General features: G+C 56.5%; 10 protein-coding genes and 1 non-coding gene across 11 annotated transcripts; 6 read left to right on the top strand and 5 right to left on the bottom strand.

The window, feature by feature from the left end:
* Positions 1-246: 246 nt before the first annotated feature.
* On the bottom strand, positions 247-1,254 carry SPBR_00832 (uncharacterized protein; the record flags this gene model as incomplete). The annotated part of the gene is made up of 1 exon (XM_040759151.1): positions 247-1,254. The coding sequence occupies one exon, from the start codon at positions 1,252-1,254 to the stop codon at positions 247-249; it is 1,008 nt and encodes a 335-aa protein (XP_040618557.1).
* A 722-nt stretch (positions 1,255-1,976) lies between these two features.
* Positions 1,977-3,464, bottom strand: SPBR_00562 (uncharacterized protein; the record flags this gene model as incomplete). Its single annotated transcript, XM_040758881.1, has 1 exon — positions 1,977-3,464. One exon carries the CDS (start codon positions 3,462-3,464, stop codon positions 1,977-1,979), a length of 1,488 nt encoding a protein of 495 aa, XP_040618556.1.
* Positions 3,465-5,989: 2,525 nt separating this feature from the next.
* SPBR_00905 (uncharacterized protein) lies at positions 5,990-6,904 on the top strand (the record flags this gene model as incomplete). The annotated part of the gene is made up of 1 exon (XM_040759224.1): positions 5,990-6,904. The coding sequence occupies one exon, from the start codon at positions 5,990-5,992 to the stop codon at positions 6,902-6,904; it is 915 nt and encodes a 304-aa protein (XP_040618555.1).
* A 75-nt stretch (positions 6,905-6,979) lies between these two features.
* On the top strand, positions 6,980-9,481 carry SPBR_00224 (uncharacterized protein; the record flags this gene model as incomplete). The annotated part of the gene is made up of 1 exon (XM_040758543.1): positions 6,980-9,481. The coding sequence occupies one exon, from the start codon at positions 6,980-6,982 to the stop codon at positions 9,479-9,481; it is 2,502 nt and encodes an 833-aa protein (XP_040618554.1).
* A 733-nt stretch (positions 9,482-10,214) lies between these two features.
* Positions 10,215-12,125, top strand: SPBR_00383 (tRNA pseudouridine38-40 synthase; the record flags this gene model as incomplete). The annotated part of the gene is made up of 1 exon (XM_040758702.1): positions 10,215-12,125. The coding sequence occupies one exon, from the start codon at positions 10,215-10,217 to the stop codon at positions 12,123-12,125; it is 1,911 nt and encodes a 636-aa protein (XP_040618553.1).
* A 155-nt stretch (positions 12,126-12,280) lies between these two features.
* On the bottom strand, positions 12,281-12,835 carry SPBR_01055 (uncharacterized protein; the record flags this gene model as incomplete). The annotated part of the gene is made up of 1 exon (XM_040759374.1): positions 12,281-12,835. One exon carries the CDS (start codon positions 12,833-12,835, stop codon positions 12,281-12,283), a length of 555 nt encoding a protein of 184 aa, XP_040618552.1.
* Positions 12,836-13,191: 356 nt separating this feature from the next.
* On the top strand, positions 13,192-13,264 carry SPBR_09528. The gene has a single exon. It is a non-coding gene; the product is annotated as a tRNA-Thr (tRNA).
* Positions 13,265-14,363: 1,099 nt separating this feature from the next.
* Positions 14,364-15,590, top strand: SPBR_09042 (uncharacterized protein; the record flags this gene model as incomplete). Its single annotated transcript, XM_040767168.1, has 3 exons — positions 14,364-14,867; positions 15,010-15,070; positions 15,142-15,590. The coding sequence occupies 3 exons, from the start codon at positions 14,364-14,366 to the stop codon at positions 15,588-15,590; spliced, it is 1,014 nt and encodes a 337-aa protein (XP_040618551.1).
* Positions 15,591-15,759: 169 nt separating this feature from the next.
* SPBR_00761 (FAD dependent oxidoreductase) lies at positions 15,760-16,893 on the bottom strand (the record flags this gene model as incomplete). The annotated part of the gene is made up of 1 exon (XM_040759080.1): positions 15,760-16,893. One exon carries the CDS (start codon positions 16,891-16,893, stop codon positions 15,760-15,762), a length of 1,134 nt encoding a protein of 377 aa, XP_040618550.1.
* An 853-nt stretch (positions 16,894-17,746) lies between these two features.
* Positions 17,747-18,314, bottom strand: SPBR_01049 (uncharacterized protein; the record flags this gene model as incomplete). Its single annotated transcript, XM_040759368.1, has 3 exons — positions 17,747-17,954; positions 18,091-18,194; positions 18,249-18,314. The coding sequence occupies 3 exons, from the start codon at positions 18,312-18,314 to the stop codon at positions 17,747-17,749; spliced, it is 378 nt and encodes a 125-aa protein (XP_040618549.1).
* Positions 18,315-19,571: 1,257 nt separating this feature from the next.
* SPBR_00574 (uncharacterized protein) lies at positions 19,572-21,037 on the top strand (the record flags this gene model as incomplete). The annotated part of the gene is made up of 2 exons (XM_040758893.1): positions 19,572-20,196; positions 20,301-21,037. 2 exons carry the CDS (start codon positions 19,572-19,574, stop codon positions 21,035-21,037), a joined length of 1,362 nt encoding a protein of 453 aa, XP_040618548.1.
* Between the last annotated feature and the right edge of the window lie 904 nt (positions 21,038-21,941).

Genomic DNA, 21,941 nt, shown 5'->3' with positions numbered 1-21,941 from the left:
ATCCCCCATCGCAATTCCTTTCCGATGCGGGACGGCGTGGGTTTTCCGACCTGTTAGCGATGCCTGCTGGGGGCATACCTGTAACAACCGTGGACGCCCTTCAGCTCTTACGAAAGTAGGGCTCGGACGATGGCTGTGTCGATCTGAGAGACGTCGTTATGCTTGCTGTGCAGTCAAAGTATCTGGGCGTCTTGGAGTCAAGCTGTGGAGGGCCGGCCTCTGCGGGAGGGCTACCTGGCCTCGCCCTCACTCCGACAAGAGGACTGCTGTACTCCGGAGGCGGTAATACCGCTTGTGCCAGCCAAAAAAGCGTGGGCCGATAATGTCCGAGTGGTCCACGAGGACGCCGTTGACCCAGTTGCGGCGGAGCGGCTGCGGACAAAACTGGAAGCCGGCGAGATGGAGGAACTTTTCGACGGAAGCGACTCTGTCCCGCTCGTCATCGTAAGGTAGCTCTTTTTTTGGTTCCTCCTTGACTGGCGGTCTCTGCCGCACGGTGCTGGGTCGGACCGCTCGTTGTTCTCGCCCAACGGTGGTTGTTTTGATGGTGTCTTTATCACCCTCGGTGCCATCGCCGCCCTCTTTGTGAATGTATTCGTACACAATCGCAATAAACTCCGTGGGGCCCTTTTGAAAATAGCGAAACTCTTTCCGTTTGACATGGACCGGGTCCGGCTGGCAGTGCCGCGGCATCCGCGCGATCAGATCTTCCGCATTCACACGCAGCCATCCGTAACACTGCACAAACCGTGGCATCGGGACGTCACGTAGACGCATGGTCTCGGGCGCGTCCAGGTGGGCGAATTTGTGGCGATCGCGGCGTATCTCCACGGAAAAGCTGTACAGATTGCTGGCAGCCTCGTACTCGTCCTGCGGGTCGGGAAACACCAGCGTCGGTGCTGCGCCCGGGCCATCGTCATCGGGCAGCGTACCCCCTGCGTCAAGGACCTCCTGCGCGGCAGCCTCTTGGTCGACGGACGCGCGGATGGCCTGGAGGAGGGCTGCATTCTGGCACTCGCGCTGGGCGGCAAAGTAGCACTGGTACAGCACCGCCGGGTCTGCGTCCCAGAACAGCTTCAAGGCATAGTAGGGGCCGTGGTCCCCAAAACGGACGCGCCAAACGCACCCGTCCATGCCCGCCCCGAGAAGCGTTGCGCCCCTCCAGTCGACGGTGTCGAGGTCGAACGGACATTTGCGCAGGCGCGGGACATGGAAGTCGACCTTGCGGAAGCGAGCGGGCGTGTTTGGGTCCATCGGCGTGTCGTCGAGAAAAGGCTTTCGATGGAAACACAACCGACGCGCTTCCATGGCCTCCCATAATGTAGGTTCTTTCGGTTTATCGCGGTCGGATTCGGCACTTATACAGCAAGCAACGGGCGATTAGTGACGGCATCCTTCGTTAACGCAGTAAAACATCCCGATGAAGACTCACACCGCGGCTTTTTCGGCCTCTGTTCTCGTGCCATCCATTTGGCAGCCAAGTATAGGTGTTCGTCGTTGTTGTTGTGTATTTGCTAATTGATGAAGCATGGACGGAAGCCTGGACGAAGGCGTCCATTGTCTGTTTACTCTACCAACCAATCATATGTTCCATATTCTAGATCCCAGCAAATCCTCGATCTTCCGGCTTGCAACCACAGCGACGGGGTGGGACTTTCATATTTTACGCTTTTCACATGCGAATTGGCAAGACGGCTCGACACAAGCCGGAGAGCCAACTTTTTTGTGTGATGGAGCATTAATAATAGCAGGCACATAGTCAATGTAGAGAAAGGGGGAGAGAAGTTTATTCCACCCGGAGAGTTAAGCCCTGACTAGCTGTTGTGTACGCCGCTTACATAATAATCTGCTTATCTAACATATCAATGGGGCTAGAGTGGAATGTCCCCTGAGTCCTCTTTCTCCTGGCGCTAATACCATCCTGGCCTCCTTCTTTTTGACTGCGGCTCGCCCGTACTCCCGCAGACGAAACGACATTAATCTGGGAACTGCGAAGTAACATACCTGTGGCGTCTGCCTAGCATCTCATATCCTCCCACCACCTTCTTCCATTCGGCCTTCTCCGTGTCAATCTGACGGCCTCGATGATCAGTAAAGTACAGCTTGCCGAACAGCTTCCCGAGACCTTTCCGCTTCGAGACAGTCACCGTCACTGTCTTTAATTTGCTTGCGAACGCTGGCCCAGCGACGACAGTATCTACGTCGCCATCGTCAATGTCATCATTGTTGTCATTTTCGTCGTTTCCATCGCTGTTTGTAGTTCCAGCCCATGCTTGATCGTCACGGGAAAGCTTGTTTTCAGAAGCCTGCCAAGATGGCCCGTCGGCGTCGTCATCAACAACGTTAAGGGAAGTGTCAAACTGGGCCGCCAGACCCGATTCTTGCTCCTCGTCTTCTTCTCCTCCGCCGTTGCCTTGGCCATCGAAGTCGAAGCTATCATTTCTGGGGGCGTCGTCTACCTCGTTATAGCTGCTAGGTGGCTCCATGCTCGCTTGGTCGGGATCGGGTCCTTGGATAATATCGTGTGGACCAGCACGGTCTTTCGACTCTCCAGTCGAGTTGTGGACATAGCGGTGGCCCTTGAAATGCCACGAGTCGAGTGGCGGGTAGGAGTAGTCAATGTATTTTTCTCCACAGGTTCCCAGCATCGCCAGACACCACAGGGCGAGCTTCACCGTCAGCTTTCCGGGGCGCCGCTCGTCCCACGGGACGATGGCATACTCGGGCGGATTTTTTTCCCAGTTCACAGGGTTGTCATCCACATACGAAAGCGTCGTATTGGCAAATGACATCTCGCTTTCTTCGCCGTAGTCGCCGTAGTCGACAATCTTTACGACGCCGGAGCGTGTAGGCCGCATAGCGGAAATGCCGGGGCCAGTGCGTAGACGGGATGCTCGAAGCACCAAGAGCAGATTGTCGGTAATGACAAAGCCGTACCTGGAGCCAAATTGAGATTGATAATACGTAATTTGTCCCAGTACCTTTGCCCACTCGTCCCGGTCGTATGCGCTACTTGAGTAGGCCATGTCTGGTCGGAACTTGGCACTGAGCTTGGTGTCTCCCGGAACATAGTTTTGAGAGAGGCTGTTGCCAATGCAAGACCAGTCGGGGACCGCTGTGGCATCGGCGCAGCGGCTGCCGGGGCCGAAATGAGCCGTCGATGCTACGCTGTGGAGACAACGGTTGACTGTCGGCATGACAAAACGATGCAGAACAACTGCAAAAGTCTCTTCGTTGCAGATGGTCACGTCAAGCGGCAACGGCTTGTCGTCGGAGGGGCCGCTGAATGTCGTCTGAAGCTGCTTCGAAAAGATCATTGTCAGGTTTGCGTATGTGAAGTTCGTCCACGGGACCCACTCGTCCGGAGCGACGGCGTCTTTGACCGTGGTATTGGGCCCGGGGTGAACATATTGTGTGTCAAGTGCCGGGTTCCTCCTCAGGAGTGCTTCGAGTACCGTCACCATCGTGACAAGGGGAGCAGATACCAGTTGCTCATTCCATGTTCCGTATGGAGGCCGGAGTGGTCCTATGCTCGCCGGGTCCTGAAAGACAGTCCAGTCCGGCACAATGGCAAGTATTAATACTTTGTGTAAATGGACGGCATGGTGCCTCCATCTCCTCGTCCAGCCTCGAGATGCCGAATGTAAAGATGCTTGCCATTGCGAGGCCAAGCAGCCGAGCAGAAGATATGCGGCAATCAGATCAGATGCATTACTGCCTGGTTGTGGGTCGAAGACACCCTCAGATGCGGCCAACTTCGATTGGCCCGCGGCAGAGTCTTGAGTAGGCTCGGTAGGCAGCCATGCGGCACTGCAGCCCTCTCGCGAGACACTTGTTGGACCGCGTTTTGATGACGGGGGCTTATTTTAAAAGAGGAAGCCGTTAACGGCGGCGGGCGACCTACGTAAAAGAAAATAATTCTTATGTACTGTATATAATTTTGTGTAAAGACACCGTTAACTTAAGAATGATGGTTGCTCTCGATATGCGCGAGGAAGCAATTCCAAACACGCGCGAAGCATATCTGAACGCCGCGCGCTTCCTTGCCGTGGAAGCCAACCGCCTCACCCCCGCGTACGCCGTCATACGTCGGTGCGACAGACCATCAACGTATCCCACCTTGTGAATGCGTGTGCCGTTCACCGCGTTCTCCTCTCATGATCGTTTCGAGATCGCTTCCCGAAGAAAGGCCAAATAAGAAGATCATCAAAAGTAAGGCGCGGGCCGCATACTTGCCCGTGGATGACGCAGTGGCCGTCTGCAAGTAAGTCCTTTGGCCTCAGCATGGTCTGTGCAGAAGCGCGTCGGGCAAAACGTTTTAACGCGATGTGAAAGGAAAGGAGACAGACGCATAATATTCGTCTTTTACTTCTGATCAACTTCTCTCCATCGTCTCTCTATCCCTGCTTTATTTGCCCTATCCCCCATCCTTTTCCCGGGTGAGAACCGCGCTTATGTCTTTTCTGCGCGGGTCCGTCAAACGAAAGTCAACTTATGCTACTTGTCTTGTTTCCAACGCAACCTCTTGCTATGACTGCCATCGTCGCGCGCGGCAATGCGCGAACAAGACAACGGGCAAGTGAGCAAATCCGCTTCCGTCAACCCGAAGCTCTCTTCGCGGGGCTGGTTTGCCGCCTTTCACAGAGACCACACTTCCAGACAGTATAGCAGACCGCTGGTGTATGGCTCGCCTGCCCGGTGTACGTGGACCGCAGCGAATGGGGAAGACAGCGACGAAACCATGTTGATAACGGTGACGAACCGGCGCCTACTCGACAGTTGAGGCACCAAGACGTATTGCTTAAGGTGGCTATGGGTCATTTAGTCACGGCTTTGGAGATGCAGTTAAGCGTACCTCTCAAACTGTAAGATAACATGGCGTCTAGAAGAAGGCTCTATGGCTGTGTCGGCTCGCGATGGAACAGCGCATAGAGGCACAGCGGCCACAGCGAGCGCGGAGAGCACAGGGGGGGACATGAGGAAATCTTCAGTGAGGCTTTTCGGGTGGTATCATTCGTATAGTGTGGTGATATACGACGCCAACTGCATCCAAGGATTGACACGGCTTCATTGGCTATGAGGCAACAGAGACTAAGATGCGTTTTCGACTACTGACGTGCTACGCCGTCTTTGGGGGTCCAGATGGCGGCAGATGTGGGGTTTCTGCGCCACCTTCCGACCAGGCATGGCAGTTAGAGGGCGTCATAAAGCAGATGCTACAGTGTAGAGCATAAGGAGATGAAAAGTGAAAAGCGACATGACTTGGATTATCTAAAGTAAAGAAACCACGGCGATTACATTCGTAAAGCACGATGAACAATCGCGCCTTCCCGGTTCACCCATAACGACTAAGGAAACTGCCCACCGTGCCTGCCCCATTCCCCCGCTCTGCCTAGCGCAAGTCGTTTTCCCCAGCAGACGGCAAGAGGGCCCCGTTCGTCTGGCGATCCTTCCTCGTCTGGCAACTCCATGCTGCCAAGGCATACTCCCCACGGCAGCGCAAAAACCAGCTCCTGCCCGCTCTGTCGCTGTCGCTGGTCACCCGCAGCAGAGCCGCAACGCACAAGCCAAACTTGGAAACTGCGATGAAAGGTCGTTCTTTCCCCTCTCACCCAACTGTCCGCCAACCACCACGTGGCACAGCCTGGCCGGTATCTGCCTGGCTTCTCAGCGACTCCGTTGTTCCTCCGCTTTATCATAAACTAGGCCAAGCGTCTCCTCATCTCGACTTTGCTCGTGCCACCTCTTCCCCGACCGCCATTGTCCGCGGACGGAATCCTGGATTACCAGATTGGACAGCAGTGAACCTGGGCGACAATAAGGACAGCGTTGCCCGTGACCTGTGTCTCATCTGAGGTTGGGACCGCGGACGACCTTCCTGGCCCGACATCGCCAGGGCTTCTGACGTTCGAACAACGCGACCGTCACTCCTCTCCCTTCACTTGCGTCCCTTTTTCCTTGCTCGTTGTCCCCCATCCCTCCGCCCACAATGCCGTCCGTCGCCAGCAGCGGCCCAAAGGCGCATCCCAACGCCCACTTGGCTGGCCTGCCGGCATCTCTCACGCCGCCGCCGCCCGTCAAGGCCACCAACGCCATCTGGCAACCCTCGGAGCTTGTGCCCGGATCGTATCGTGCGTTCGGCGGGGACCGTAAGCACCGCATGTCCTCCGCCCTGGCGTTCAACCTGAACCATGCCATCGGCTTGCTGAAACGCAGCAACTGCGGCATCCGCGACCTCATCCGCCAGCACGAGAGCGCATGGGTCGCACTGCGGCTGCTCTACAACCACGTTGTCATTCTTCAGAAACTCCTCGAGCGGTTGCGCGACATGCTTGAGAACGTGGCACACGTCGAGAGCGTTGCCCGAGACGTCAACATCTACCAGCCGCATCTTGGGGACAGCAAACACACGCTGAAGGACAGGTTGAAGGGCAAGACAGAGGGCAAGACAGAGGGCAAGACAGAGGGCAAGACAGAGGGCAAGACAGAGGGCAAGACAGAGGGCAAGACAGAGGGCAAGACAGAGGGCAAGACAGAGGGCAAGACAGAGGGCAAGACAGAAGAAAAGACAAAGGGCATCGAGACGGGAACACAAAAGACGACAAAGCACGCAGCCTCTTTCTCGGTCACCGTCAATCGGAACCCGGCCCGGGCGCACAAGTCGCCTTTGGCTTGGAGCCGGCGCGTGTTGCCCAGAGTCGAGGACATGATGCTCGAGTTGCGCAACTACCTGGCCAACATTGAGGAAGCGTGCGTCTGGACCGTGCGGCGACAAAGCTCCCGCTTTCTCCCGGACCCAGACGCCATCCCGCTGCGCTGGAACGACAACTACATCTTCGCGACCGTGCGCAGATTGTGCTCGTTTGAGCAAAACATCGAAGTGCACATGACGACGTGCAAGTAGTAAGTCACACCCTTCCCTCGTACGCATCCTCTCTGCGCACGACCCGTTACGAGCCGCTAACGTTTCAGTATCAACATGATCTCCACCGATGCCCTCTACAAGGACAGAACCGGCATGCGCCTCGACGACGGCGACACGCGCTACTTTCTCGACGACGGCAGTAGCCGCCATGACCGCGCCGCGTTCTTCACATTTTGGAGCAGTGTGAGCTTGGCCAAGGCTGCAAAGAGGCACCGGGGCAAGGACAAGAAAAAGAAGCAGCAGCATCGCGAGAAGCACACCACGAAGGACAAGGGGAAAGAAAGGGGCAATGACAAGGGCAAGGGCAAGAGCAAACGAAGGATCGAGGCATCCAAAGATGGCACGGAATCACCCGCCGGCAAAGAAGACCTTGTTGCCGCCATTGACCGAAAAGACTACTTGACCGTCGTCACGCTGCTCATGTCGGACATGAGCCTCAATGACATGCTTGAGGACGGCACCTTTGTGCTCTCGCACGCCGTCGACGACGACAACTCCGCCCTTGTGTCCATGCTCGCCATCTGCGGCGCCGACCCCAATGTGCGGCACCGAAGCGGCAACACGCCGCTGCACTTCGCCAGCAACACCGATTGCGTCGCCTCGGCCCTGATCCTTCTCGAAATCGGCGCCAACGTCGATGTCCGTGATGCGCATGGCCTGACGCCGCTGCACGTCGCCTGCCGCGAGCGCCATCTGTCGATTGTCCTGCATCTGCTCGCCCACGGCGCCGATCCAAATGTCTGCGACGACCGCGGCGTGACGCCACTCGGCTACGCCCTCATGCACCCCAAACGGCCGACCCTGCCACGCGAGCTCGTGACCACCCTGCTGACGTACGGAGCCCGCGCCACGGGCCGCAACCTTGTTTTGTCCCCCTTTGTTGAGTCCATTTTGCGCTACGACTCGACGCTCATGGGGCGCTACCTGCGCAAGACCCCCGAGGTGGTTGATGCCGACATGGCCGTGGCCACAGCGGGCCCGGACGGTGGCATCGTGCGCCTGCGTCCGCTGTACGCCGCCCTCCTCGTGGGCAACATCTTTGCCATCGACCTCTTGCTGCGACGGGGCGCCGACATCCATCATGTCACTACTGCGTTTGACAAGACCTCCACGTACCTCGATCTCGCCGTCCAGAGCGACTCTACCGCCATCGTCTCCCGCCTGCTGCTCGCCAACGCCGACCCCAATGTCGCCGCCGCCAACGGCCGCACACCGCTGCACGCGGCCGCTTCTGCCGCCCACGGCGAACTCGAGGTCGTCGCACTGCTCCTGCGCCACGGCGCCGACGTCCACGCCCGAACCACCGACCGCCACAGCCAGGCCCTGCACATGGCCGTGCGCGCCGGCCGTGCCGACATGTGTTTCCACCTGTTGAAAAGTGGCGCCCAGGTGAATGCCCCGCTGCGCAGCGGCGTCACCCCTGTCATGCTAGCTGTCTACTTCAACAACCGGTCCATGCTGCGCTTCCTCATGAGCAACGGCGGCGATGTCCGCTACAAGACGCCGCAGTACGGCGAGACGGCCATGCACACCGCCAGCCGCGTGGGCGATGTCGCGCTGGCCATGCTCCTGCTGCAGCATGGTCTGTCGGTGAATGCCGTCCACCCTTTTCGATCAGAGGCAGGTACGGAGGACGACGGCGCAGACAGACGTCAAGACAGACGTCAAGACAGCGACGACGACAGTGACGGCGATAGCGACGTGACGGACAAGGGCACAGCCAAAGTCAAGGACAAGGCCAAGACCAAGACAACGTCGCCTTCCAAACGGTCGCGCTCACGCTCGGGCTACGCCCCGATCCACGCGGCCGCCTCGCGCGGGCACCTGGACATGGTCCGCTGGCTGCTCGCCAACGGCGCCGATCCCACCGCACGCATTGGCCGCGTTGCCGCGCGCGTGTGTCTGGGCGACGACAACGAGGTCAAGCGACAGGCCGACCGCAAAGAGCGCGAGGGCGAGGGCGAGGGCGAGGTCGAGGTCGCGTCAGGGCGGCCGTTGGGGCGTGCCAAGTACGACACGGGCGATGGCGCAGCGGATCAAGGTCACAAGGGCGGCGTTGACATGGCAGCCGGCGCGACGACCGACGACACTGTCGACCACAGCGCCGACCACAACGCAGCCGGCTCTCTCGGCGCTGCCTCCGACGACGACGACAAGGCGGACCTCGGCGCGACGCCCGTCGAGATTGCCCGCACCTTTGGCCACGAACGGACGGCGGGCGTGATCGAGGATGCCATCCTTGCCGCGTCGCCCCAATACAAGGCGTTCATGCCGAGGCGACGATCATCCACGTCGTCGCTGTCGTCAGGAGACGCCCCTCCGGACGCTCGCGGCCCTCCTCCCAAGAACAAATCTCCTTTGCAGAACAGCTTCGAGCCGGAGAACGACAGCGCCGACGAAGGCGATGCCCTGGCGGGCGAGCTGGGCACGGGCAAAAAGAAGGTGCAGACACCGGCGACCCCTCCGCCGGAGACGTCTGCCAGTGATGGTAACGAACATGACGACGACGATGACGTTGCCGACCAGGAGCCGGCTGATGTGGCTTCGGCTTGGTGAGATTAAAACACAACCACGTTGAACGACAAAATACGTAATGATTCACGACAACGAACAGGAAACGAGCGCAGAATGACTTGGCTTGATTTTTGGAATACCACATTGTATTCAGAGAGTTTGAATATTTCTACATGTATCAAATATTGAGTTATATTTTATTTTGGAATTATTCTTAAAACATAAAAATGTTTAATAATACGTTTTTACTCTTAATATCTTTTCTTCATGGACTTTGGTTTAAGCAAATGTGCCTGGTAATGATTGACATTTTGGTAGAGTTTTCCCACAACACTCCTACACTATTCATAACGGTGCTACAACTTCTACAACAATTAAATCAACGACTTTCATGTTAAACTTTCTTCTTGAGAAATCTTTTACATATGCGCTTTCAAAGCTGCCACCCAGGTCTGTTACGTGGATGACTAAGATTTTTCACAGCTGTATCGGCGCTAACCGAAAAAAAAAGTATTTCGGCGAGAGCTTCAAAGACACGTCTGGGACGAACAATTCCAGCACCCTGCTGTCTTTGAGTCTGGACATGCGACAGCCCCTTTGTCGACTCCAATTGCCTTCCAAGGCAATTCATCTCGTGTCGCACTGCTCTACGGCCACCACCCGACCCCCTTTGTCACGACGAGCCGTCCCTCCCAGCTTGACGTTGCTTCCCACTACAAGTCGTTTGAACCTTGCCAAACGGACGACGTCTCCTCGACGCACCTACGGGACAATCATGGCTGGTGACGATGAAGGCGGCGGCAGCAGCGGCCCCAAACACAGCCACAACTACCGCGGCGCCAACAAGCACCGCAGCGGCGGCCACGGCGGCCACGGCGGCCACGGCGCCAAGCCCAAGGACAACGGCACCTGGCGCAAGGACAACCGGCCGGTCAAGCGGCGGCGCCTGCATGGTGGCCGCAATGCGGAGAATGCAGAGAATGCAGACAACGGCGAAAACGGAGAGGGCAAGACGTGGGAGGCGCGGCCGTCCAACATGAGCATCCCGTTTTCGGCGGAGGAAATTGCCGCCGAGGGCCGGCGGCCGAAGCGGAAGGTGGCGGTCATGATTGGCTACGCGGGCACGGGCTACCGCGGCATGCAGATCAACCACGACGAGAAGACGATTGAGGGCGACCTGTTTGCGGCGTTTGTGGCGGCGGGCGCGATTGCCAAGGCCAACGCGGACGACCCCAAGAAGTCGAGCCTCGTGCGGTGCGCGCGGACGGACAAGGGCGTGCACGCGGCGGGCAACGTGATCTCGCTGAAGCTGATTGTCGAGGACGCGGACGTGGTGGACAAGATCAACGCGGCGCTGCCGGCGCAGATCCGCGTGTGGGGCATCCAGCGGACGATCAACAGCTTCAGCTGCTACCAGGCGTGCGACTCGCGGTGGTACGAGTACCTGCTGCCGAGCTACGCGCTGCTGCCGCCGCATCCAGAGAGTTTCCTGGGACGGGAGATGGTGTCGTGGTCCACCAAGGCCGACGAGGAAGCGGCGACGGCAGCCGCCGCCGGCGATGCTGTTGATGGCGAGAAGACGGACCAGACTGTCTTTGCAGGCATGATGGAGCGGCTGGACGACGTCAAGGACTTTTGGCCGACGGTGGATCGCGAGGTGGTGGCGCCGATTCTGGACGCACTGAGCCCCGAGGTGCGGCGGCTGGTGACGGAGCGCCTGCACGCGGGCGACGACGTGTCTTTGGTCACGCAAAAGGACATTGAGAACGTCGAGCACGCCGAGGCCGATGGGCCCACTGGGCCGAAGGTGACGGAGACGACGGAGGAGGCGGCTGCGGAGGCAACGGCTGAGGTGGTGGCGGAGACGGCAGCAAACACAGACGACGCGACCGCCGAGCCCACGACGACGGGGCCCAGCCACAAGCTGGCGGTCGAACAGGCGCTGCGCGACATCAAGGCGGCGTACATGGCGGCCAAGCGCGCGTACCGCGTGACGCCGCAGCGGCTGCAGCGGCTGCAGGAGGCGCTGACGCAGTTTGAGGGCACGCGCAACTTCCACAACTACACGATCCAGAAAGCGCACGGCGACGCGTCGGCCAAGCGGCACATCAAGTCGTTTGTGGTCAACCCGGCGCCGCTCCAGATCCGCGACACGCAGTGGCTGTCGCTCAAGGTGCACGGGCAGAGCTTCATGATGCACCAGATCCGCAAGATGGTGGCCATGGCCGTCATGGTGACGCGCTGCGGCACGGACCCGGCGCCGGCCATGGCGCTGAGCTACGGCCCGCGGCGCATCAGCATCCCGCGCGCGCCCGGGTTCGGCCTGCTGCTGGAGCGGCCCGTGTTTGACAGCTACAACGCGCGCGCGCAGTCCAACTTTGGCAAGGCGCCGCTCGACTTTGGCGTGTACGAGACGGAGCTGCGGGCGTTCAAGGACAGCCAGATCTACGGGCGCATCTGGGACGTGGAGGAGACGCAGAACGTGTTCCACGCCTTCTTCCACCAGCTGGACAACTTCCGCACCAGCTATTATCTGTGGGCGGTGCCGGGCGGCTACAAGGCCGCCTTTGAGCGGTTTGGCGGGCAGGGCGGCAGCAAGGACGGCGCACGTGGTGCTGGCGGGCCGTCGGATCTTCTCGAGGATCCTGACGAGGACGCCGAGAACCCAGACGAGGGCGAGGGGTAAGCAGAGGGCAGTTTTTATTTCCATACAGTCATATCTGGCGTTGGTAAATCGAGAAGTAACTATGGTGTAAACGTTTGGTATTATGTTACGCAGATGCTATGATATCGTACAAGGCTAGGGCAGTAGTAATGTACAAGGCTCTCACTGGGCTCTCCCTATGATGCTGTTGCCTCGCCTGGTGGCTGTGATGGTGGTTGTGACTGTTGCGAAGCTTGTTGTGTCTGCTGTGTCTGCAGTGTCTGCAGTGCCTGCTGTGCCTGCGTCGGCTGCGTCGGCTGCGGCACCGGTCCGCCCGTCGCCGTCGTCTGGTAGGTCCCGTACCGCCCCAAATCGCGTGTCCGCGTCGCCTGCTGCATGCTCTCGAGCTGTGCGAGCAGCGGCGCCACATCGCTCCGAATCTTGCTTTCCGCCTCGGCGTCGCCCGCGCCCGACGCCCGCAGCGCGCCCACGATCCACAGCTCGCGAATGCGGCGCGTGAGGGTGCACAGGTTCTCGGCCGTTCGCAGCAGGCCCGCGACCTCGGCGTCGATCCGCAGACGGTTCGCGGCCGCCTCGCCAATGGTGGACCGGTTGGAGACGCGCGACGTGGCCGCCATGACGAGGGCGCTGGCGTGCTGCATGTACTGGGCGATGAGCTGGGACTCGCGGTCGAGCAGGTCGCCGAACTGGTCAGAGGCGGCGCCGCCGCTGGTGGCGCCGGGGGCGGACATGGCTGGTTGGATTCGACGAGGCGACGATAGTAGAGGCGGTTGAGAATGTCGAGGAGAGGCTGCTGGGAACGGATGCCGTTTCGGTCAATTGGTGGAGGGATACGAGGTGAAACTGGCGGCAGTGGTTTGACGTCGCAAGAGATTCTGGATTCAGATCAGGTTGGGAGGGTGGGTGTCGTTGTGGATCAGCCTGAGCTTAAAAGTCGATAACGGGTGAAGATTGCCAAGTTGAGAGAAGCTGGGGTTGAAGCTCAGCGTTCGTCGCTAAGGTTGTGGAGATTCTAGCATTATTTCACGTGAGGAGAAAGTAAGCCTGTCTATATAGCGCTTGCTAACAGATTTCGCAGCGTCAAATGGCCCGGGTAGCACAGTGGTAGCTGCGCCTGCCTAGTGAGCAGGAGGTCCGCGGTTCGATCCCGCGTCTGGGCATTGATTTATTTTTAATAAAATTTACATTTTTGTTGACGTACTTTGATTTTTTTTTTCTTGCCATCTGGCCAAATTTGCATTTGTAGTTTACAGTATTTTGTATTTTCGGGCCTATGGTTTCCTTTCTGTTTTTTTTTTCTCTGTCTCTTTTTCGGTCTTTATTCTGAAGAAATTTATTCCGCTTCTCGTGCCGACTTTTCGTTTGAATTGTTATTGCGCATGGAAAAGGATGTTGATTTCATTGCGTAAGAAAGCAAAATAATGGAACAATACATACCATATGTAATGATTTATCACAGCTTTTTTACCTTTTACTTACGTATGCTTTTCGATAAAATACGGTCCGCCCCTTTAATACAGAAAACCAACCTGGTCCGTAACGATAATCTGATCCTACAACGTCCTATGTTTTTACGGGGACTATCGCAGAGGTCGTCCTTGATTTAAGCGGGTCGAATATGGTTTCACCGACAAGAGTTCAAGGCAGTTGCTGTGAGCGGAAGAGGAAGCAGCAGAGAGGGTACTTATGGCAACTTGAATCTAATATAAATAATATACATGACAAAGGCGCAGGCGGCGCGGCTAAGCGAAACATGCGTCTCGCGAAGCGCTTTTATACGACTGTGTTATTGGCTCTTTGTGCGTCTGTACGATGCAGCCAACAAGGCTATCGAGACCAGTGTGGCCTGGCCGTATCAAAAAAGTAATTTGGCTGATTTTGGCTGCCTTGCAGATGGGGCGGCTGCTTGTGTCACATCTATGATTGATTGGACAAGATGTAAACGCCAGTGAAGACTTTGGTGGGAGAATAAGGGGTTGACTCACACGGCGTGTTCCTCTGTATCTAAATGTGTGTCGTATTTGGAAATCTCTCAGCGGCTACTTGAAACACTTTGTCGCTACATGTACGGATGAAGTGACAACCCCCGCATACCATTGTCATCATCATCATCTTCTTCTTATACTTCGTCTTCTTCATCCTCTACGTTCTCCTCTTCCAGTAGTTCTTATTCCTACTCTACTTCTACATCCTATGCCTTTTCCCCTTCTCTTCTCAAATCTTATTTCACAGCCATACGAGTTACAAAATCACACTGATATGGCTGCCCTACATCTCATGGTCGACTTTGGCGACGAAACGAACGAGGAGAAGACTGACTCTCTCGTCTTTGTTGACGAAAAGTCAGGCGGCGACACGAAAAGCCCAAAGGGCCAGAAGAAGAAGCGCGGCTCCCTGCTCTCGCTGCCATGGGCAAAGAAAGAAGCCAAGGAGGTGACCGTCCCTGTCGTCTCACCGCAGTCTCCGTGGAAAGCTCCTCCATTTACAGGCGGCACAGGCTACACTGAGCGCAAGATTGCGACGCTTCTGTGTGACTTTCTGCAACCTGACAGCAAATTGTCAAATGACGAGGTGGTGACCTCCATTCTTGCTTTGATCCCGGCGAACGCGCCTTCGTCGAGAGAACTCCAGAGTTTTGGCGCTCTCTGCGTTGGACTTGCCGAACAGGTCCCGTACCACCATCCATCGCAGCTCAAGTTTGCGAGGCTTCTTCGAATGCTAGCCAAGTCCCCCAAGTTCCTAAACAAGTACCGTCTGGACAATGTACATTTCGTTTTCTTTTTCTTTTTTTCTTCTTTTCTTCTGCTCTCCACTCCCTTTCTCCTTCTGGCGCAGGCGAATATACCGGGAATTTCATTGGAATGACCGGTCCTCTTGACCGCTCCTTTCTAACATCTCTAAACAGACTGCCGAAGATATGCTTGCCTTTTTTCAACATTTCAGAAATTCGCTTACAGACGCGTCAGGTACTACTAAACGACCTTGTTTGACACTTTTCGATTGCTATGAAAGCTAGTGAGTGCTAACTGCAACATAGGCCTCGACGAGGAGTTTCCATACGACTGGGTCAACATCAACGCGTTTGAAGCCAAGCTGTGCGCCATTGGTATCTGGGGTACCACGCCCGGTCAGGGCTTTATCCAACTGCGCTATGTTTTTGAGCAGCCGAAGCGGTTAGAAGCCACTGCGTTTGAGACAAACACCGAGATCATGGCGGCAGCCCAATGGATCATTTGGTTCGGCCAGAGCATGTTCAATTTCTTTCTGTACGACGAGGGCAGCGAGTCCAGCTACATTTGTGATCTATGGAACGAAGAAGGTACTGTTCCATTCCAGCCTCGCTCCTTGGAACGATGGCGGTTTTGGGCAAAGAAGTTTGATGAGGTTGGGAGCTGGTCGGATGCCACGGACGAGTGCAAGGACTTGACCGCGCGGGCAGCGAGGATCATGCATGCCTTGGAGGAGAATATGGTATTTTCTGTTTGATGCTTGATGGAGTGAGCGGGTGATGCTTTGCGAATGGATACTCCTAGCTGTCTGTGTGCCATGATATAACGCGTTTCCGTATTAGAATATCAACATCTTTGGTGAATGGCCACAAGACACTGATGGACGATGCAAACTTGGCCCAACTTTACTGCCCTTGTTGCTCTCTTTACCCTGCTTCCCCAAACCGCTTAATGCTATATGCCTCCAAAATAGGGTCGACGTCGTGTCTCACAACCGCCTTGGCCAGCAGCTCGCCGACTACCGCCGCCAACGTCACGCCCGAATGCATGACGGCCACAGCCAGACCCGGCAGAACGGCAGCATCCACAATCGGCAGTCCATCACGCGGCTGCGGTCGCTCGCCTACCGTGAAGAAGTCTAGGTCCAGCAGGGCCGCGTCCTCGGGCCGGAACAGCGTCTTGGCTTTGTCAACGAGGGCGATGGCGTCCCGGCGCTGCTCATCTGGACTCTCGTTGCCAACGTTTCCGCCCGCAAAGTCGGCGCCAATCACCAAACGGCCCTCCACAGTCTGACGTACGTGCGGTCCTGCCGATAGGATGATGCCCTTGAGCAGTCGCTTCGAGATGGGTTTGGTGTGCGCCAGAAGGCCCGGCCGTGGATGGACAGGCAGTTTGACGCCCACCGACGCGCAGAGAGGGACAGAACCCAGACCAGCCGCCAACACGACGTACTCTGCATCGATCTGAGTGCCGTCTTCCAGAACGAGGCCAGTAACGTGGCCAGACGATCGGAGCAACTCGGCAACACGTTTCGTGACAACTCTGGCGCCCTTTGCCTTGGCCTGCTCCACGAATAGCTGAGCTGCCAGCGCCGGCTCGACTGTGCCCTCGTCCGGTGCCCGCACGGCCCACCCAGCGGAAGGACGTATTTCGGCCGCGTCCGACAGACCGGGCTCCAGTCGGGTGATGTCCTCGTCGGTCACTTTGTCCAACGTATAGCCCCAGCGCGTGTGCTCGTCGATAAATGCAGCCAGCTCGTCGGCCGGCTTGTTCCACTGGATGGTGCCATGCCAGCGCACCAGTCCGTCGAGACCGGGCACGTCGCTGGCCAGCTTGTGCCAGACGGTCATCGACCGCCGTCGCAGCTCGTAGTACGGCCGTGCATTTCCGCTGTTGGCGTTGATCCAGGCAAACGAGTTGGGCGTGGCGGTGCCGCCGATTCCGGCTGAAGGGGCGACGACCGTGACGATGGCGTTTTCGACGGCGGTCAAATGCCAGGCAATGGAGGCGCCGACGATGCCGGCGCCGACCACGACGATGTGAGGGCGGTCGGATGCCATGTTTTCGTCGTGTGTTTGCATTGTTGGATGAGGAAACAGCGCCAAGACGTACCATCGCAAGATGATGCAATATTCTTAGAACCCCGCGGGCCGCATGCCAAGACGGGCCGGTGTCGGTCCAGCAATATAGTCTGGAACTAGACCCCATATCGCGTCTTCGAAATTAAGTAACACCTAAACACTGAAAACAAAACAATGCTCTGCCTTTTCTTGAAAGCACGCCGTGTTCCACAGCCGTGTATGGACAATGCGGCCTTCTTGAGAACACTTTACACGTTTTGGCAAATGACTCGGGTCCTGGAGGCTCACTCCCTTCGGCAGCAGGCCTGAACTGGAGAGTCTAGCACGGACAGGCCAATCGCATTCCCTCACATACGCCGAGAAAATGCACGCACGTAGATCTGTGCTAGTTTTGTCGCAATGAGGGTTCTGCCTAGATGGACGTTAATAGCCAGGGCTGGCAGAAAAAGGCGGATAAGAATAATAATAACCCTCCATTCATATTTCTTTCCCTATTTCGCACCTCTTATGAAAATAGCCTTGCTTAGTCATTACATATGTCCTCCCATTGTTTCCTAGATGTAAATCCTTGTGCGAATGTCTCCCTGCCGAGTAGTCTTGTCTCCCATTGGACAAGCACCTTCCCCTAGTCACGGTTCTTGTGTTCGTCACAGTTGTGCCAGCACTTCCTGTTCTCAGCCAAAGGTGCACCGACACGACTGTGCTAGCCACATGTATGCTGTCCCCGATCTTGACGCTGTTGACCGCCATGGCAAGTTTCTCCAATTCCCTTCCATCCGACAACAAGAAAATTGCCGAAAGACAAAGATCTGACACCTGTCGGTGTCCTCTCCTAAGGAAACTGATATAGCTCGACGCCTCTCCCGTTCCGGCTTCGGCGTTCGTTGTCATGCATGATGCGCCACCGCCCATTATGCGAGACAAAAACGTAGACGTCACCCTGGAAATCGGCAGTTCCGCTCATGCCACAGAAAACTGTGATGTGGCTGTCGGTGCGGACCGTCTGGCGGTAGCGGTGGCCGCGACGGGTGACTACTGATCTGCGGGTGGTGGAATGGTCGCAGGACCTATAGATGATAAGTGGTGGGAGTGTCAGCCACGTCTACTCAGATGGAAAAGATATAAAGAAGGAGGACGGAACATTGATGCACTGCAAACGGTGCTGGATGCGCATACCGAATCCAAATATGGGTAAAGCCGAGACGACCAAGGTCACGAGCGACGGTTTCATTCCCCTGGGTACGGCTCTCGCTGCGAGGTGGAGGAACGAGCCACATAATCTGGAACGATGAGTGAGTCAGTGGGTCTCGTTACAAATGCAGATTTGCCCGTACCATTGGGTTGTCTGTAGTCCCAGAGCCGACCCGTCGATAGACTCGGTCACCGGGATAGACAGGCATGGTGAAGTTGAAGAGGTTGAAAATATACTGTGGTATGGATATTGATCGTAAATACACTAGAAAGAAACAAACAGGCAACAAATGGCGGGCTCGTATGGAGTGAAATCCTCTCTAGAACGAGGGGGACATGGAGCGTTCTTATTCCAATGATCATGAGCACACCTTGTCACATTCGCTCGAGGACAGAGCAGCTCCATCCGTTGCCCTAGGTCTACGTTCCGGCCGCCACGAAAGTGGTCTCAATCTGGCCTCCCAATGTCATCGTCTAGGAGCATGCCTCGACCTTGGTTGACGCCAGCAACGGGAGCCATTCTAAATTGGCCGGATCATGCTTTTTGATAGGTGCCAGCATCAGTCTGGGACAGCGATACGCAGAACGGCCATCACATGGCCTGAAACACGAAAGAAGATATCATTGCCCAAGGCCTCTTCAGCCCAGGAGCAGATGGTCAGGTTTTCCAGCGACCAAGAACGACAAGCTCATCGCAAGCGCCAAATACGGGAACGATCGCAGGCGAACAAGCTGATGTCGAAAAGGTCTCAAGCGGCAAATGAAACAGACGTTGGCTATTTCAAGATGTTGGTCCGCGCAGGCCGCGAGTGGTGGGGCATTGTGGTGGTTTGTATTGACTGTTGGCCGGAATTTTCGCCGCTACTGAAACGATAGCACACCACAACAAAGGCGCCCGATACGGGTCCTTTTATTATCCAGCCGCTGGCCATTCTAAGATTAGGCAATGCGTTACCTGTGGAAAGACTCTGTAGACAATATCGTAAAATAAGCAGAGCGGAGCATATTAGCAGGTATGGCTAGACCGCACACCTTCCGACGCGGCCGTTGCCGCGCGGCAAGGAAGCGTTTCTCAGTGTTTCAACCAGGGGGCAATGCCACTGTGCCGTGTATTACACGCTGTATGAACAACTCGTACGACATTCTTCGTACGGTCATATTGTGATGGGAACTCTGTGGCGGCCTGGCGCACAGTGATCTCACACGTGACGACTATGCGCTCAGTGCATTTAGGCCTGGCCCTTCTTACTTATGTAGCCTGCAGCCACTTGGCTATCTGGCTTTCGTTCTCCCTCCACCTAGCCAGAATTCATCAGCCTTTAGCCCCCCACACAGTATTCTCCCCTCTGCAATTCCAACGACCTGCCCCGCCTGACTTCAACTCTTATCGGGTCCACGTCGTCTGTTCTACACACCCCTCTCAGCTGCACCCCATCCTCCACTGCATCCTGTAACTTTGAAGAATCATGTCAAGCAAGAAGAGCCCTTCTCGATTCCCCAAACTCACCCGTGTTGACGACGAAGCGGGTATTGATACGGAGCTTCCCGACGACGCTTCATTTGAATACGCCGGCGTTCTCGACCATGCGCCGGCCACTTCCCATGGCACGTATCTGGACGGAATCAACGAGGGCCTCGAACCCTTGGAAGAATACCAAGATGGCGGGTACCATCCCATCCACCTTGGTGACACCATCGGCGTCGCCGGCCGCTATCGTGTCCTTTGCAAGCTCGGCCACGGCGGCTTTGGCACCGTGTGGCTGTGTCGAGACACGCATGACGATGCCGGGTATGTCGCTGTGAAGGTGATGGTGGCAGACGTTGCGCCGGAGACAGTTCCGGATCTTGCCTTGGCGCGATTCGATCGGTCCGCTCCCGGTGCAGAGCACATTGCCATTCCACTCGATGCCTTCTCCATCGAGGGACCAAACGGAGTACACCAATGCCTCGTGCTCCCCGTTCTCGGGCCTTGTGTTTCGCCTGAACTCTGGTTACGGATGAAACAGGATCCCGGCCCTGTTCTCCGGGATATGGCCCAACAGACTGCGAAAGCGATGCAGTTTTTACATAAAAACGGTCTCTGCCATGGAGGTATGATGATTTTCCACGTCCCCCCGTCCTCCCGGTCTTCAAGCATCAAATAAATGCCACACTGTACACCCTGTTTGAAACTAACAAACACCACCTTCCCTCAGACTTCCGGCCCTCCAACGTCCTAGTCAAACTAGCCAGCCTCAACAAGCTGTCGGAGGATGAGCTGCTTTCCCTCCTCGGCCAGCCCAAGGAGGTCCACGTACGAACCGAGTCCGGCGGCGACCTTCCACCTTCGTCGCCACGATACCTCACGCCTCCCGCCGACCTCTCTCGCTTAGGCGACGAGTATCTGACTAACCAAATTTGCGTTATTGATTTTGGCGAATCGTACGCCATCTCGTCCCCCCCGGCGGACTTGGGCATGCCGGAAAACTACCTCCCGCCCGAGGTGCTGCTCGACGAGGAAAGCGCCGTCGGTCCGGCGTGCGACCTCTGGGCGCTCGGGTGTACGCTGTTTGAGATCCGGCAGCAGATTCCGCTCTTCTACATGATTTACGACACGGACGACCTTCTGTCCGAGATGGTGCGTTTCTTTGGCAAAATGCCCCAAGGATGGTGGGACAAATGGGAGGCGCGGGCGGATTTTTTTGACGAGCAGGGGGCCTGGCTGCGGGAAGGCGATACGGAAGCGTGGTCACTCGAAGTGGCACTCAGCAAGCCTATCGAAATCGTTGACCCGGGCAGCGGGGAGCACGACGACGTCGCAAGGACGTCGTTGATCACATCGGAGGCAGAGCAAAAGCGGATGGCGGATCTCCTGTACAAGTTGTTCCGCTACGAGCCTGAGAAGCGTCTGAGCGCTGAGGAAGTTGTGGCGCACGAATGGTTTACGATGTGAGACTTTTGTCGTCACCTTGCCTCGCCCCGTCTTCGAATGTGGGCGAATGGAAGGCGGAACAGGCGGTTGCCCTGAGTCAGGCTGCTGTCCTCTTTCGTTGGACTGGTGCCGTTGGGCTCTTTGACATTGTATCGCCTGGACAGATATTACACATTATTCGATTTCCCCAGAGTACAGATTGCAGCGACTGATTTATCGCATGTGGAGATGCAAAGCCGTGTTTCGTGGTCAGTCCCCCGTCTTTGGGCGTAATTTGCAAGCATGTATTTATTGATTGTAATTGTTTTAAAAAAATAAACGAAGCAAAACAAAAGAAACAAAAGAAAACGAAAGCATACATAATGTTAACTGGCTCTTTTTTGGGGGGGGGGGGGGGGGCACTGCCCTACGGGTGCGGCCAATCATGGTCGGTCACGAGATAAAAAGAAACGGTGCGTGTTGACGCGACGAAGAACGGATGGCAATGTGAATGGCCAACTAAGGTACAACGGAACTGTTTTGGTTTCCACCTCACCCCCAACATGCAAAAGTGCAGTTCCCAGAAAAGAGGCGCGTCTCCCAGCCCACGAGAGCCCATCTATGCTCGGGCGCAGTCGGCTTGTCCTAACAGTATGCTGTGCCTGGCTGAGATGCGGTCGCGGATTGCGACAGGACACTTGTTGGCCCAAAAAGATGCGTTACATTACAGAGAATGTGAGCAGAGCCGTCTCGATCATAAATACAGAGGCATGGATTCTCAAACTGTGTGATATGGGTCTTTTTCAACAGAAAACTGCACCCGCTTCTCTGTAGCCCGACTGCACACCACCAATCATATCCTTCTGCCGCTGAAAGCCTCCTGTCCTATGCATTTCTTTCCAGGCCATCGTTCAAGCCCTCGACGATCGCTTTTCGCAACCCACCA

Source organism: Sporothrix brasiliensis, assembly GCF_000820605.1.
Source record: "Sporothrix brasiliensis 5110 chromosome Unknown Cont19, whole genome shotgun sequence".
NCBI lineage: Eukaryota > Fungi > Ascomycota > Sordariomycetes > Ophiostomatales > Ophiostomataceae > Sporothrix > Sporothrix brasiliensis.
This window is presented reverse-complemented; position numbering and strand designations above follow the sequence as displayed.